The sequence below is a fragment of the Myodes glareolus genome, chromosome 17 (genome assembly GCF_982192425.1).
Source record: "Myodes glareolus chromosome 17, mMyoGla1.1, whole genome shotgun sequence".
Lineage (NCBI taxonomy): Eukaryota > Metazoa > Chordata > Mammalia > Rodentia > Cricetidae > Myodes > Myodes glareolus.
Window position 1 is genome coordinate 40974009 of NC_142042.1, and position 17474 is coordinate 40991482.

At 45.1% G+C, this 17474-nt stretch overlaps 1 protein-coding gene across 4 annotated transcripts in view; it reads left to right on the forward strand.

Annotated features, from left to right (window-relative positions):
* Nucleotides 1–17474, forward strand: part of Cdc14a (cell division cycle 14A) — a 161491-nt gene that overhangs the window by 8021 nt on the left and 135996 nt on the right. For all 4 annotated transcript variants that reach the window (XM_085677789.2, XM_085677788.2, XM_048456674.3 and 1 more), the window contains exon 3: nucleotides 16758–16833. In XM_085677789.2, the coding sequence (XP_085533915.2) occupies nucleotides 16792–16833 (42 nt within the window). In that variant the 5' untranslated portion in view covers nucleotides 16758–16791. The remainder of the gene's footprint in view (nucleotides 1–16757; nucleotides 16834–17474) is intronic.

Below are 17474 nucleotides of genomic sequence, written 5' to 3' on the forward strand. Positions count from 1 at the left end.
ACGTCTTGTGTGCCTGAGGGTAGGGACTGCGTATGCGTGCTATTATGTGCACTTCTGCAGGGACGAAAGTTATTAATATGCATTTGAACAAGCTATGGTTAGTGAGGGCTGAGTCACATCCCTTGGGATTGCTAGGTGGTAGACTTCACAAAAGATTACAGTTAATCAACTAAACACAGTGTATCATGACTTTTTAGAAATTCTAATAATGAAAGTTGTATGCAATTTTAGTGTTTCTACTTTAGGATACAAATTGTATGCCATATATATATATATATATATATATATATATATTTTTCTTTTTTCCACCATGTTCCTCGTGTTTTCCAAGGACAGACTTGCTTAGCAAACCCATCTGGTTCACTTTGTGAGTTTGGACGTGAACTTGAAGCCACGAGAAACTGAGAATGGTGGCACCCATTTAATTCTAGCACATGGGGAGCAAAGGTAGAGGCAGGTGAATTGCTGTGAGTCTGAGGACAGCCTGGCCTACTCTGAGAGATTCTGACCAGTTAGAGCTACATAGTGAAACCCTTTCTCAAGGAAAATAAAAACAAAACCAAACCAAAAACTGGGCATGGTGGCTTATACCTGTAATCACTTGAGGGACGAAGGCAGGGGGTTGCTTGGAGTTGGAGGTGAGTCTGAGTTATACAGTGACTTCCAAGCCAGCTATAGAGTGAGACAAGGAAAGATTTTCATCCTGAACATGGCGTGTACTTGCCCTGGTTTGGTGTGCCATACCGTGCCACAGTAGCGGCTAGGGTCCTGATTACCTGCACAAACCCATCTTTTCATTTTCCCAGCGAATCACACTGTACTTGATGGTACAGAGAGTGACGTGATGAGCGTCCACGTTGCTGTCAAGGCTTAAGGAACTCCAAACCTACATGGTGGGTGGCTAAGGGGACCGCAATGAAAGGGGACAAAACTACCCGAGGGGGAACCTCACCCCTGGACTAGGAAGGGTGAGAACATGTCCAGCCGACATGCTCATAAGAGGTTCTGTGGAGATGCTAAGACTGACTTGAAGGATGGACAGGTGTGCTTTTTGGATATGGGTGTGAGAGAAAAGAAGAGCGAGGAGAAGGAAGCATAGTGCTCAGGGCATAGTGAGTCTTTCATGGTGCCTGGTGTGTATACAGGTCACACGGGGGAGGTGTGGAATATGACACTGAGAGGACCAGTGGGGACAGACGGAGTGCCAGCGCGAGGAGCCTGCAGTCACCCCGGTGTGCCTTGAGACTGTTCGAAGGGCTCTGGGACCGAGATGGCACGGCTGGATGCAGGCTAATTGCAAACAACGGAGTTCACAGCACATCACCCTCTGTGTCAGATGCTCTTGGAGGTGTTCTGTGTGACTACAAAGTTCACATTTCCCCACAATTCCACAATGCAAGCATTACTGCCGTCCTTTGATACAATGATGCCAAACAAAAGGGACGGTGAGGTTGGGTACGATGCCCACAGTCAATGAAATAGTGCAGAGCTGAAATTTGAAAACGAACCATCTAGTTCCGGAGGATATACACCCTCCAGCCAAAATATGGTGTAACAGCATTTAAGGCCCATTGGAGATGGTGGAAGAAACCACGCAGAGAAACGTCGAGATGTTTAGGAGGAAAGAGTCAGTGCCCGAAGTGAGGTGGTGTCAATGAGGATGGAAAGGTGGGATCTGAATCCATGTGTGGGTAGTTGATGAAGATGCTGAGGAAAAGGAATGGGCGGTTCTCAGGACAGTCTCTTTACAGTGAGCCCGAGAGCATCATGAGCTGGAACAAGGAAATGGGGCAGTTGATTGGCTTTGGTGATAAGAACAGGTGTTCTGTCTTGGTCAGAATGAATTTGAGAAATGTAAGGGACAGTTATATCATTTGAAAAGCATATACCTTAATTAATTAATTAATTTTTTTCTTTATTTTTTAAAAATATTTATTTATTTATTATGTATACAACATTCTGCCTCCATGTATGCCCACGTGCCAATGAAGGGTGCCAGATCTCATTACAGATTGTCGTGAGTCACCATGTGATTGCTGGGAATTGAACTCTGGACCTCTGGAAGAGTAGCTGGTGCTCTTAACCACTGAGCCATCTCTCCAGCCCATTTTTTCCCCCCGATTATTGATAGTGATCTAGTAGCAATCGCTTATCATCAGAGCACCAAACAGGACTCGAACCCGGGTCCTCTGACACTAGAGCAGAGCATAAGGCCGCTCAAGCTGCTTTAATTTTCTTTTCAAGATAGGGTTTTCTCTGTGTAATAGCCTTGACTGCCTTGGAGTTCATTTTGTAAGTTACTAACTCGGACTCACCTTAGAGTTCTAGGCTGGCCTCAAACTCACAGAGAGCCACCTGCCTCTGCTTCCAGAGTGCTGGGATTAAAGGCGCGAGGCTGCGTGCACACCTTTGAAATACTTTGAAATACTTAAAGTTGGAAGTTTCCCAAGGACACCATGCAGTATAAAGAGTGGAGCTATTTCTGAGGAAAAAGAGGTCAAGGGTTTTCAGGATGAGGGGAGTAAAGGAAGACACCATAAATAATTAGCCAGCCAGGAGTCAAAACCTGAAGGGAGAAAAGAACGGAGAGCGAGTGACTGTGGAATACGTCTCTTTGGCCTGTGAGTCCATGGGGCCCAGTGTAGTAACCTGGATTCTATCTATGGACTATGTCCTGGGGGCAGACACCCTAATGTCTGTCTTCAAAGAATGAAGTGTGTTTAGATACATCATCACAAGGGGCCTCATATAGCCCAGTCGCTATAATTATTTGCTGACTGTTCCAATGAAATGTCTCCTGTCTGAGTAAATTATCACCTCAAAAACTATTAACTGGGCTCTTTAAATGAGAGAATATGTTTAGTTCAGATACAGCTCTGTGTTTTGTGTAGAAGTTTGTTGAGTTATTTAAGGAGGCTCGAACTCTGTGATTGGAACAATGACCTCCTGGGAAGCCCTTGAACAAATTTAGCAAAATGGCTTCATGAGGTCAGACTATGAGATTGAAAATTCGAACTTGCTTTCTCTGTCTCTGTTTCTCTATCTCTCTGATTTCACTACATATCCCTAGCTGGCCTGCAACTTAATTTGTACAGCAAACTGGTCTCGAACTCACAGAAATCCGCCTGCTTCTCTTGAGTACGGGGACTAAAGGCTTACACCATCATGCCTGGGTTCTACTTGGTTCTTAAGAGACTATCTTGTTCCATGAAGGTCTGAGACGTCTTAATAAAACACGGATGATAAGAAATCATGCTTTATCCTTGGGTTCGGCGTGTTTTCATAGGCCAGAGTTAAAACAAGAGACTAGGCTGAAATACTAGTGGTTCAAACATTAGTTTCAGACCTAGAGCCTGGAAGTTTACCTGCATTGGATTGAACTCCCCAAAGCATACTCCTCTCCAGAAGAGCTGATTCTTTGGTACTGGAGATGAAACCTGTCATCTAAATAGAGGCTAACCTTTAGTAACATGGGTCATGGGTTTTGGCTCAAGAGTTAGCAAAGTGAAAAGTGTTCATTGTCAGAACCCTTGTATTCTTTTAATGGTGATCTTGGGTGTGGCGTTGGATGCTTAACGGTGTGGGAGGCCAGTTTGCGAGAAGGAAAGAGTGTAATATCTGTTTTCGATCATATGCTTTTTCATTTTTTCTGCCCTTGGGTTTTGTTTGTTTGGTTGGTTTTGTTTTTTGAAGAAAGGCACTAAAATTTCATGACATAGTATTAAATAAAGATGCCAAGACTGAATGGAATGCCTTTGATAAATCCAAGGATTGTCACCCAAGAGTGGGCAGCGTTGGCTGGGGTTGTACCTCAGCGGGGGAATTTTTGCTTGGCATGGACAAGGCTCTGGGTTGAACCCCCAGCACTGGAATAGAAGATTGAAGGGTGGACAGTCTTGGTTGGATGTGACGGCTCTTGCTTGCTTGGGAAGCTGAGGCAGTGAATCCTTGAGTTCAAGGCCAGATTGGTGAGCTCCTGCTTTAAAAAAACAAAGCAAAACAAAACAAAGCCGGGTGGCAGTGGTGCACACCCTTGGGAGGCAGAGGCTGCGAGTTTGAGTCCAGCCTGGTCTACAAGAGCTAGTTTCCAGGACAGGCTCCAAAGCTACAGAGAAACTCTGTCTTGAAAAACCAAAATAAATAAATAAATAAATAAATAAATAAATAAATAAATAAATAAATAAATAAAAACAGGGGCAAGGGATGTAGCTCAGCTTATAGAGTGCTTGCCTAGGATGTGTGAAATACTGAGTTCAATTTCTTGTGTTACATAAACCTGGTATGGTGGCACATAATCTTAACACTCAGTAGTGGAGGCAGGAGGAGGGTCAGGAATTCAAGGTCAGCCTGGGATGCACGAGACCAACTAAACAACCAACTAACCTACCAAAACCCTCAGAATGGCTCAGATCTTCTTTTTTCAAATAAGAGAATATATTTTGATTCAGTTTTTGGCAGTTTAATACATGTAAACAATGCATCTTGATCATTTTGATGTACTCTAATTCCCCTCTTCCACTCTTCCCAGGAACCCCCAACGCCTTCTCATTCTCTCCAGTCACTCCCAACATGCTCTGATTTTGTATCCTCTCTCTCTCTCTCTCTCTCTCTCTCTCTCTCTCTCTCTCTCTCTCCCTCCCTCTTTCTCTCCCTCTCTCTCTCTCTCCCTCCCTCAATAACCCACTAAGTCCAATGAGTGTTGTCTATTGGAAGACTGATCTTGTCGACATGATCTTGTGTAGCTAATCATGACTGCAGTGATGTCATGGGCACAACATCCATGCCGAGTTCCAGGGATGGCATTTAACAGAACTCCCCATCCTCCAGCGCTTAGTCCAGTTCTTCCTGCCTCTCTCCCATGATGTTCCAAGAGCCTTGGGTTAGGGGTTGATATTGATTAATTCGGGCTGAGCACCCAGTAGGCACTTTATCTTAGTTCTTTGCATAGTCTCTGCATTAACCACTGACCACTGCAGAGAGGAACTTCTCTGCCAAAGTTGAAGGCAGCCCTTATCTATGGGGATGAGCATAAACCTTTAGGAAGAAGTCTCACAATATCTTGGTTAGCAAAGCAGCAGCAGTAGGCCCCTCTCTAGGGGTCTGTGACCTCCAGAGCTATGATTTACAACACCAGGCCTGACTGCCTTCCTGTGGAGCAGGCCTCCAACAGCAGTTGGTTACCTCCTAACCTTCATGCCGCGATTGCACTGGTAGGTGCATCTTGCTTCACAGTCTTGCTTTTTGTTCCTCTGTCCTGAATGCATAAGTTGTAGGTGTTTACTTGAGTATATATGCACCCGTGGTCACTATTAATGTTACTCTGTAGCCTGCATTATGAGACAGTGCATGTATAGATATACATTTATGGTCAATTCTTCCTCTTCCTTTTCTTCTTCCTCTTCCTCCGGCAGTGCTGGCGAATCAAACCCAGGATTTCATGCGTTCTAGATAACTGCTCTAATGTTGAGGCTCTAACACTCCTAGCCCTCACAGTTAGTTCCATTTTTTCCCTTTTTTTTTGTTTTTCTGAGACGATGTCTCACTTTGTAGCTTAGGCTGGCCTTCAGCTGACCATGTAGCCTAGGCTAGTCTTGCATTCTTGATAATCCTCCTGTCTGAGCCTCTGAGGTGTAGAGATTGCAGAGAGAAGCCTCTGTGCTCAGTTCCATTCTGTATTGTGTGACCCACCACCGCCAAGCCTTACTTTCATATTTCTTTAAGAACTTTCTGTCTTGACCTCTTTCTTAGGTTTTGGCAGTGTATATATAGTTGGTCCTTGGTCTCCATAGTGATAAGTTGTTACTCAGATTTTTTCAGCTTGCCGGAGATAACCCTGGAGAAAACACACGTGCACTCAAGAGCTGAGGAGCCTTCTTCCAGGGTTTGCTTCTCTCAGGCAGCAGGAGAGAGTGATCCAGGCGGGCTGTGGGAGAGGGCGCTCTGTGCCAGGTCACCCCAGGGCGGTTTCATTATTTCGTTTGAAGTAGACTCCTAAGATATCAGATGCTCTCATTTGCGAGTTCATAAACACATTCCCAAGTCCAAAGCAAATGACTTATTTACTTAGCCACAGCTCAAAACAACTTCGTGCTTAAAAAAAAAAAAATTGAACATTTTTTTTTTTTAAATGGGACGTAAGGTAGCACAACTTGACATTTGTAAGTGGCTGGAAATGGCCGTGCAAGAAAGTAACAACACACAGATGTAGTGCAGGGCACTGTGCAAACTCATGTGTTGGAGAAACCCAGGGAGACGAGGAGACAGAATGGAGGTCAGCGTGTGAAGCTGTGGTCTTCTGCGTTCGCAGTGAAGACAATGAGAACTCCTTGCTGCCTTGGTTATTGAAGACGGACGGCTTCAGAGAGCTGTGTTTGATGTGTGATGAGCACGGGGCATTTTATGATGTCTGAGGGCCAGTACTACCAGTTTTCCTTCACTGTCACTAGCCCTAGACCAATACTGTGCTTGGCAGAAGAGCGCGCGGGGATGGGGGGGGCGAAGTTCAATTGGAATGAATGAGTAAGGGAGGCAGGCAGGGAGGGAGGAGGCAGGGAGGGAGGAAGGCAGGCAGGGAGGGTGGGAGGCACGGAGGGAGGAAGGGAGGCAGGGAGGGAGGGAGGGAGGGAGGCAGGCAGGGAGGGAGGGAGGGAGGGAGGGAGGCAGGCAGGCAGGCAGGGAGGGAGGGAGGCAGGCAAGGAGGGAGGGAGGCAGGCAGGGAGGGAGGGAGAGAGGCAGGGAGGGAGGGACGGAGGGAGGCAGGGAGGGAGGGAGGCAGGCAGGGAGGAAGGGAGGCAGGCAAGGAGGGAGGGAGGCAGGCAGGGAGGGAGGGAGGCAGGCAGGGAGGGAGGGACGGAGGGAGGCAGGCAGGGAGGAAGGGAGGCAGGCAGGGAGGGAGGGAGGCAGGCAGGGAGGAAGGGAGGCAGGCAGGGAGGGAGGAAGGCAGGCAGGGAGGGAGGGAGGCAGGCAAGGAGGGAGGGAGGCAGGCAGGGAGGGAGTGAGATTTCAGTCAGAGTCATCAAAGGTATGTTCAGGAAGAGCAAGAGTGTGTTTGGAAGAGGCAGTTGGAGAGCAGGCACGCATTTGGCCAGCTGGGCTGTGGGATGCTGTGTATCAGCCGCTTGGGCTTCCTGATGAATGGGAAGGAGCAGACCCATGCTTGGAGCACAAGCGCTTCCGTAGTTAGAGAGGATGAATGTTGGAGATACAAGTTTCTTTAGTTTGGACAGGCTAAGTAGGTTCCTGGGTTTAAGCCTGAAGGAGGAGCGACTTGCCTGTGGTTGTGGTTGTTTTGTGTTGTGAGGTAGGAAACTGGGAGTAAAAGGGGTTCCTTGTAATGGAGTCTTTGACTTTTGTGGTCTTAAAGCAGAAAATAGACAATCCCTCACCTGGATACTTGCCAGTTACTGGTTTAAAGGCTGAGGAATTGTGTGGGACCGCTGATCTCAAGGTCTCTGGAGTTATGGTTTGAGTTGGACCTTCCAAACTTAATTGTGGAATTTATTGTTTAGTTTTATAGGCTCTAATTTTAATTTAATGAAAAAAAAGTTGGTTTAAAAAAATTAGCCCAGTACTTGCAGGACCACCAAAGAAGTGTACATTGGGTGGGGCCATTCGAGTTATGTTGTTCGGGTTGAAACGTTTAATCCTTGATGACCTAGATGAATGACATCTGATAAATGACCATGACTATTTGTGCTTGGTGATGGGGTCCTCCATAAGAAATGTTTGTGTTTGCTAAAGGTAGTAAGTGGCTTATGCCTGTGATCCTAGTGAGTCTGAGGCAGGAGGATTCCTGTGTTTCAGGCTACAGAGGGAGAGCTTGCCTCTAGCAAACGAAAGTTTGTATTGAACTGTAGTTTAATTTTTTTTTGTTTATTGTGTGTGTGTGTGTGTGCACACATACACCATGGTGCAAACGTGAAGATCAGAGAAGAACTTTGTCGAGTCAGTTTCTTCTTCCCACCTTTCCATGGGGTCCAGGGATTGAACTCCGGTTGTCAAACTTTTCATGGCAAGCACCTTCACCGGATACACCATCTCCTCAGCCCCTGAACCACACTTTTAGAACGAAGCCTTTCTGTTATTAATCAAGTTAGTGTTTTGGTTTTCAACATATTCCTATCTCGTTGATGAGTGGAAGAATTTGCTAGTTGGGCTTTCTTTTGTTATAAGATATAATTTTCTTTTGAGGTCTAGAAGAGGTGCTTTGTTTCAGATTGGTCTCCTTCGTCAATCTCTTGAAGTAGAACATTTATCGTCTTTCATCTGAGATGCTGACAGTTCTCTAAGGTACCTCATACAAAGAACTAGAGAGTTCCATGTGTGTCTTTTGGAAGGGCTAGAGCCCAGCTCATGACTTCACCTACCCTAGGCAAGTGCTCTATCACCAAACTACATCTTCAGCCCACAGAAACCTTAGCTGAAATGCCGTATAGCCTTAGCCTGTTCTAAAATGAACCTGTTTCTGTCTTAATGAATGGACTGATTGTGTTCTGCAGCAGTCAGACTCCATGGTAAGGAGTCCATTCACTAAACAGTTCACTGATTCAGGTTTAAGGCTTTCTAAAGATTAAAGGCCTGGGTGGGTGAGGCGGCTCAGAGGGTGAAGATTCTTACTGCCAAGTTGGGTGAGCTAAGTTCAGCCTCTGGGACTCACAGGGTGAGAACTCTCTCAAGTTGTCCTTTTATCTCCATATACATGTGGCGTGCACGTGCATATGGACAGATAAGCTAGGTAGGCAGACAGACAGACAGGCAGACAGGCAGGTAGACAGACGTACAGAAACACACACACACACACACACACACACACACACACACACACACAGAGTCCTGCACTTTTCTTCTATATCAATGGCTCTTGTTAGCTAGCACTTTGTCTTCTGTTGGTGTTATTTGGTTAACTTTTATCAATAACATCTATAAATGAAGCTTTTTCTTTCCCTCTCTCCCCGCTCCCACCCTTACTCCTTTCTTCCTTTCTTCTCTGTTTTCCTTTAGACAGGGTCTTGCTCTATAGTCCACATGAGACGGACTTGAGCTTGTGATGATCCTCCTGCTGCAGCCTCCCGTGTACTGGGGTGACATCTGTGTGTCGTCATAGCTGGCCTTGAGTCAAGTACTTTGCTTGCTCACTGGGTTAGTGCACCTGCCTCTGACAGCCGCTTGCACCTTGGTCTACTGCTGAGACTAACACACAGTGGGAGAAGACACCAGAGATCTCATTTTCTGAGCACTGAGTCTGAAACAAGACTGGACGTTGTATGAGACTGAGCCCCTTACAAACACAGCTCAAGGGCTTGCATGGGTTCATGGGAAGCTTTAAACAAAAACAATCCCACTTTGGTGTTTTGCTTACTTATGATTTGGGTCCACTTGGATTGCAGATTGATGAGATTCCTGAGCTAGCAATCCTAGCATAACTGTTTTCTTTCTAATACTCATTTGTGTGCTTATAAGCTCGCCTTGTTTTGTATCCAAGTGTGATGGATCACCTCACTCGCCACACTCAGCCTGGCATAGTTTAGGATGCTTAGAATGAGGCATGTTTTTTTCTTTTCTTTTCTTCCCTTGTTTTTCAAATGAACCAACCATGTACATGTACCAATCCTTTATTTATTTATTTAACCGTCTCTGGATTGGTGCTAGGGATGCCCAGGAACTGACTTTTAGCTCAGCTGTTCCATAAAGCTTGTCCCGCAGTGGGTTTTAGACAATACGCTCGTTAAATGTTAAAGACTTAGAGCATTGTGAGCACTCTGAAAGGGGAGAGACTTAGAGCGTTTTTCTCTTTTGGCAGGGTTTGATGTATCCAGGTTAGCCTTGAATTTACTATGTAGCTGAACACGACCTGTTATGTACCTTGATGCTCCATTTTGTACAGTTTTGGGGATGGACCCAAGGACTTTGTGCATGCCGGGCAAACACTCTACCAAACGAGCTGCGTCCTTCAGGTCTTTGTAGACGCAACAGAGTCTGTGGAGTATGCATATTTGGGGAGCGACCAAAGGGGTGGGGATGAGAATGGAATTCACTGAGGAAGGATGACTGGACTGAGAGAGACCTAAGGCATGGGTAGGTGTTAACTATGGGCGGGTAGTTGCATAGGCTCAAAACACTCCTCCTGGCTTGAGCTTACTGGTGGTACAGTGAGGAAATATTGTGAAAATAAATCTCCAGCCTGGCGGTGGTAGCTTACTCCTTTAATCCCCGTGGTGGTGGCACATGCCTTTAATTCCAGCACAGAGGCAGGAGAATCTCTGCGAGTTCAAGACCAGCCTGACCTGCAAAGTAATTCCAGGACAGCTAGGGCTGTAACACAGAAAAACCCTCTCCCGAGAAACAGAAACAAAAGCCAAACAAGCAAAAGTCTCCAAAGAAAGAGCCGGTAGAAGCTGCACCACCTGGGTCCCTGGAGGCAGGGTTGAGGGTGCTGGTTCTAATTCCAGGGGCTTAGAGAAGTAACATGATCACTGCTAACCACTGAAACAACTAAAGCTCGGGAAAGTGCTTTAGAATCTTTTTTTTTTTCCCTTTTCAGAACCTGAGTGGCTTTCAGAAAGGCGAGAGTTAGCCTTTTCTGAACGGTGGGCCGGCCGTCACTCTGCTTCCGCCAAAGCCACGGGAATACTGTCTGCTTAGTCCCCTTGCTTTCAGTAGCTGCTGGTGAAGAACGGGGTTAACTTGCATGGTTTGAGAATGTTCCTGTGGGAGGGAGTTTTATTCTTAGCAGAGCATTCCTGGAGAAGCCGCCTCTTTCATTAATTGGCATCTTGAAGGGACTTTCCCTTCATTGTACTTGCTCCAGAGCGAAAACACATGAAATTATAGAGCTGTATGCCAGAAGGTTCCTTGTTTCTTGGCTTTAAGGCTGAGTGGTCACAGCGCTTCTTTTACAGAAGCAACAACTGAGGGCTTACACAACCCCACTGTGCCCCCAGGGCTAAAGAAAGTGTTAAGTGGAGGTTCCTCACACTTTTAGCGGGAGGCAGCTGGGATTTCCTGAGGATATATCCAGGGACTGGAGGGCTGATAATGAGACCAAGGCACCTAGGGATGACCCATGATCAAATCAGGACTGGAATCCTATAGTACCAAGTGGCCTTTAGTTCTTTTCGAGGTTGCCCTGTGCACTGTGAGCTTGTTAGGCCCACAGCTACTGGCATCTGTGACTGTGGCGGGTTGTGCTCTAAGGGCACGAGCGGGCTCTCGGACTTGTGCCCCAGTGTCTTATGTTAGTATTCACCAAGCGATTAGGAGCTTCTGAAAAGGTGATCGTTAGGAGTTTCTGTCATGACCAGAACCATTTGGTTGGAGGGAAGCATCAATAGTAAGGCAAAGATTAGCTGGTAGATGAGAGGCAGTACTGGTTAATCTCAAAAACAAACAAACAAACAAACAAAACAACAAAGCAAAGCAAAACTGTAGACACATGGACATCTGTATAACCTGTGTGTTGGAAGGACAATGCTAGTTTAGCATTATATGTATTTGCTGTAATACTTCCTAGTTTTCTCTGCAGGTGGTGAATTACTTGTATGTAGGGAATGGCCAGCAGTGGGCTCTCAGCAGGTCATGGAGAGAGCAAATGAACAGGCAGAATCAACAGAGCTCTTAAAAAAGAGTTACAGAGAAACCCTGTCTCAAAAAACCAACCAACCAAACAACCAGCCAACCAACCAACCAACCAACCAACCAACCAACCAACCAACCAACCAACCAACAAATCAAACAAAAAAACCCAAAACAAAAAAGTTAAAGGTGGGCTGGGCAGACACTCCAGTGGGTAAAGGCTTGTCTGATAACCAGAGTTTCCATTGCCAGAATGCACAGATGTATCCAATGTTATAGCACAAGAGTCTGCAATTCTAGCTTGCTCCTTGATGGTAGGCAGAGACAGGGAGCTCTCCAGAAGCCCTTGAACCAGGTATTCTGGCTCAAACAGCCATGAAGAGACTGACTCAAACAAGGAGAGGTGAGGACCAGCTCCCGAAGGTTGGTCTCTGATCTCCACATGCATCAGAGGCTCATGTGCAGACCCACACAAAGCATGTCCATACGGACATACAGACACACATACACACACATGCACAAATGAAAATGTGCATGCCTTATGTATGCCTTATACTCTTATGGTATTTTTTATTCTATTTTTTTAAAAAGTAATACTCTTTTTGATTTTATAAGAACTCTTTAATGTTAACTTGTAGCATCTTGCTTAGAAGGGGTGTCCATGAATTTTGTGGTGGTGGGAGTAGGCAGTGCTTGCCGTATTGCATTTCTTTGTGTCGAGGGGTTCAACAATTTCACACAAAACTACTGCTTCTTCTTCTTCTTCTTCTTCTTCTTCTTCTTCTTCTTCTTCTTCTTCTTCTTCTTCTTCTTCTTCTTCTTCTTCTCCTCCTCCTCCTCCTCCTCCTCCTCCTCCTCCTCCTCCTCCTCCTCCTCCTCCTCCTCCTCCTTCTCCTCCTCCTCCTCCTCCTCCTCTACAGGGTTCCTCTTTAAAGCAGCCCTAGCTGTCCTGGAACTAGCTCTTGTAGACCAGGTTGGCCTCAAACTCACAGAGATCCGCCTGCCTCTGCTTCCCAAGTGCTTTGATTAAAGGTGTGTGCCACCACTGCCTGGCTTCGCACGAAGCTTCTAATGTGTAGAAATACATATAGTGGGGCTTCCAGTGATGGTCTTCCTCAGAACAGACTCACGTAAATTACAGCTCACTAGAAAAAGCAAAGATAATGATAAGCCCTAGGTTTTGTAAATCTTGTGAGAAGAGCAGGACGCACTGGCGTGACTGGTGGTCTCTAGGCTCAGCTTCTATTTCCCATCACACTGGACTCCACACCTGTGGGCAGCTGGTGACTTCGGAAAATGTTTTATCTGTTCTTTGACTTCTCTCCCTTTGTCCTGACAAGGACACAGCCTTCCTTCTTTTCCCCCTGCTGCCTTCCATCTGCAGGGCTTCATATGCTGCCGTTGGCTCTTTGAATTTCTTTGCTGTCAAAACAAAGCCATGTGATTTTAGCTCTTTCCACTTATTGAGTGAAGAAAACCTGTTGCCCTGTGTTCATTTCTTAAGCTTCTCGGGATTCATCTTAGTTACTGATCTAAAATTTGCCGACTTTGTTAGAGGAAATGAATATATTGGTGGGGAGATTGGTTTGTTTATCCCCTCATTTGGAGATGAAGGTGCTATGATACAACGAAATGCTATATCCAACTCTTCCAATGAGACTGGAATATTGTCCCCCTCCTTCAAGACAAACAGGGGCAGGGTCTTTGCTTGCCATTGGGTCTGGAGGTACTTTGCTGGAATTCGACCAAACAGAGAAACATTGACTCGTGAGTGCTTGGACTACACGTTCAGGAGTCCACTCCACCTTCAGATGTTTTTCTTCCAAAAAATTAAATTAATGTATGTGTGTAGTTCACAGACTAAATAAAAGATGCCTTTCCAAGTTGCTTCCCTCACTTATTTTTTGGAATAGTATTTCTCACTGGAAGCAATTTATCTGGATCTATTTTTTTGATGCTTATCAATTTCTTAATGTGTGGTGGCCATCTTTGTTCTTATATTTTCATCTTGATTGATATCGTCCATTATTGCTCACCACAATCCAGTTCTGTGTGTATATTTTAGTGGGAAATGCCTTCAGTTTTCAGATATGAAAATTGAAATTTTAATTTATTTGTCATGTTAAGTAACCCTACACCCATTTGCCATGTTGGAGAGTTCCGGATCATTGGAAAGATGAGGTCCACATTTTATTTATTTGATTTTGTGTTATTGGAGGAGATCCGCTACCTTCCTGGAATTTGGTAAACTGGTTCTGTTCTTTAACCATTCTGCTTCCAAAAGTGAATTTATGTAAGTGGACTTCATTGTTCACCCGTGCAGCTCTGCGCGTGAGAACGAAGTTGATGTGTGGAGCTGGAATTACATGACTTATTCTTTGTGCTTCTTGTGTTTTGTTTGCATGTATCTGTGCACCGTGTGTGCAAAGCACATGGAGGCCAGAAAAGGGCATTGAATTTCCTGTGACTAAATTTACAGAGGGTAGTGAGCCACCATGTGGATGCTGGGAATTGAACCCTGGTCTTCTAGAAGGGCAGCCAGTACCCTTAACCACAAAACCGTTACCTCTCTAGCCCCAATTTTGCTTTTCTGAAGCTTGTTCAGCATGAATTTTAAAAGCTGAGATAATCACCAAAATTCCATATTTCATTTAAAATTATACAAGGGTCAATATATATGTTCCGATAGAAAAAAATGCCAAGGTATGTTTGTTAAATAGTGTTACTTCCAATGAACCCAAGAACAAGAAAATCTCTGCTGTAAAGATAGCGTTGCCCTAACCAGTGCAGTTAGGCACCTAGTTATATGTGGTTCTTATTTCCTCTCCTGGTCCTGGGAGTTGAACCTATGCCTTGTGCTTGCTGGCTGTGTGCTGTGCCACTGAGATACACCTCCAACACCCATTTTAGTAGTTTTCAGTGGATTTTTCTTTATATTTATAGCTTAACACCAACTGGGAACTTTAGAATAAAGTTAACACCACATTGCAAACTTTAGAAATAAATAAGGAACTTCAAATCGTTAGAAATTTCTCTTTCTGGGTCATTTTGTGTTAGATTATTTTTCCATGAACCCCGGGTATAAAGGCAGCCAATTTTAGTTCTATATGTTCCAAAGCATCCCCACCTTGTTTACCAAGGATAACACACACAAAATCAGTATTTTTTTTTTAAACTTACCTGAGGCCAGTAGGTATTGCCAGACTTGTAGTTGAAGTGACATGTAATTTGGGTGGCAGAAAAGATTTAAATGTCTTCCTCGGTAAGAGGGTGTTTCGAAGATGGGTCTCTGCAAACTTGATGGTATTTAATATGTTTGCACTCAAGACTGAGTTGAATTTAGAATACTAATGAGCATTTCTGCGTGGCGACTCATTTTTTATTGTACTGCATCTAGGACGTGCTTCCAAATGTGTAAGATACAGATACCCCCCTTGATGGGGAGGCCCATGTCGCAGCTGCTTAGGTGGAATCTTCATGTAACATTCTCCTAATATGTGATGTTGCGGGCATTTGGCTGAATGAGTCACTGAAATGAGGGAGTTTTGAGGACTTTGAGTCAAGCTTTAGTGAGGTTCCCCGAATGTGACTGGGAAGGCCTTGTGGAGCCATCTTGAGGAAGCTAAGGAGAGGGACAGGAGAGAAGAGTATTCTCTGTAAGAGGGCTGACCAGGGGCTGGAGAGATGGTTCAGTTGTTAAGAGCATTGCCTGCTCTTCTAAAGGTCCTGAGTTCAATTCCTGGCAACCACATGGTGGCTCACAGCCATCTGTAATGAGATCTGGTGCCCTCTTCTGCCCTGCAGGCATACACGCAGAAAAAATATTGTATATGTAATAAATAAATATTTAAAAAAAAAAAGAGGGCTGACCAGGGTGGAGGGTGTGAGGGTGTGGGGGTGAACGGTTGCAGTAAGAATGGGTGAAGTGTTTGGAGGTAAGGTGTGGATGTGTCCTGTGGAATGGAGATTCTGAAGGGGACTTGTTAGGAGACGGGATCAGTCTGGAAGACAGGAGCACAATATGTTAAGCTTTGGTTGCTGGCTGGTGGAGTCGTCCTTTAGTAGTGAGGGGCCACTCAGCAGTTTTGAGTAATGGGAGGAGATGAAAGCAGTGAGGTTAGCTGCTTGGTGAAATGCACCATCATTGGGAAGGAGGCTGCGAATTCAGGCAGAGTGTGACTAAGGTGAAGGGCGGCTGGGCTTCTGATGTCTCGGAGGGACCAGAAGGGAAGGGACATATGAGAATGGCAGCTTATTTGGTATAATAATTGTTTCTGCTGTACTATGTTTGAGAGGTTTTGTGCTTCAGTGACTCAGAAAAGCTTGGGGCTATTTTGAAGGAAAGGTGGTTTTCGGTGCACTGAGTTTGAGGTGTTGGAAGGCCTGTAGATGGTGGGTCCAGCACAAGGCTGAAGGTGAAGACCAGTGCTGGGTCAGGGGTGAACAAGAGCTCTCTTTCCCATTAGGTCACTGATTAGACTCTTGGCAGGAGATGAGAGATTTACATTCAGGTTGATGACTGTTTTGGAGATGTCGGGGGAGGGAAGGGGAGCCAACATGTCTTCTAATACAGGAAGTATAGGAAGAATGGGCAGGGAAAACGAATGGCTGCCTTTAAGATACCTGAGTGTTGAGGGTTTAAAGACATAGAGTCAGTGAAGAAGTAAAAGCAGGAAAGAGTCCAGTGGCAGTGGCGCACGCCTTTAATCCCAACGCTCGGGAGGCAGAGGCAGGCAAATCTCTGCGAGTTCGAGAGATTGAGGCCAGCCTGGTCTACAGAGCTAGTTCCAGGACAGGCTCCAAAGCTCCACAGAGAAACCCCATCTCAGGGGGGAGGGGGAAGGGAAGGCAAGAAAGAGTGTGTTCCACATGAGTTAATTCACATTCCCCTTTCCCTTAGTTACTTTTCAATCCTTTCTCTAAATGACAGCAAGGAGTTAAAAGGACTGAAGACTGAAAATTGCCCCAACAGTTCTCTGTGAAGAGATTGGTTAGAACTGTAGGGCACCAGTAGGGTGGAATTATGAGGTACCTCGGTTGGCACAGAGCAGACTACTTAGGTAATGAACCTATTCCTGAAGATAATTGAAATTTGATGACAAATTAGATGAAATTAAAAGTGAGCATCTATATTACTGAAAACTGTGCTTGTACTAAATGCTATTTTATGTGTGTGTGTATCTCAGTTTCTATGCAGATTTTGGACCTCTGAACTTGGCAATGGTGTTCAGATACTGCTGTAAACTAAACAAGAAACTAAAAGTGAGTATTCTAGACCTGTCTATGTTTCACAATTGCAATGTTTAAACCAGGAAACCTGCCCCGTGGGATTGCTTTGCGCACACACACTGTTTAATCAGGTGATTGGATCTTCAGAAGTTTGTGAGAGTTCACCCAGAAGTTGAAATCGATCCTCCCGATGATAACAAAGGACATATTAACCTCTTTCTTTCTTCAGGACAACGGCAACATGAGCTGCATGAAGTCATTGCAATGGTGACCTAAGAAAGGGGCACAGCCTTTTAGGTTGTTAATGAGTTTCTATCAGATTCCCTCAAAGGAGAATTTTTTCCAAAGCCTTTAGACCTGCTTGCAGATGCTACTATGGGGTGATGAAGGGTCTCATCAGGCACATAACCAGCTTTTGTTTGGTCAAGATGGAAAATTTTGCATATTTGTTGAGCGTCATCTCCATAGATTTAAGAACCAAGTGAGACCCATGAATCCGCAGTCATAGATTTACCCGCTGTGGCGGAATGTGGGCAGGCCTTCAGTCTTAGCCTGCTGTGTTTATATTCCATGAGATCCTTCTCATTTTCTGTATGCGTATGTGGATTTTGTCATGTAGACTTTTTCCTTTTAAACTCTGAGCGGATAAGAAAAAATGACATTGACAGTATTGA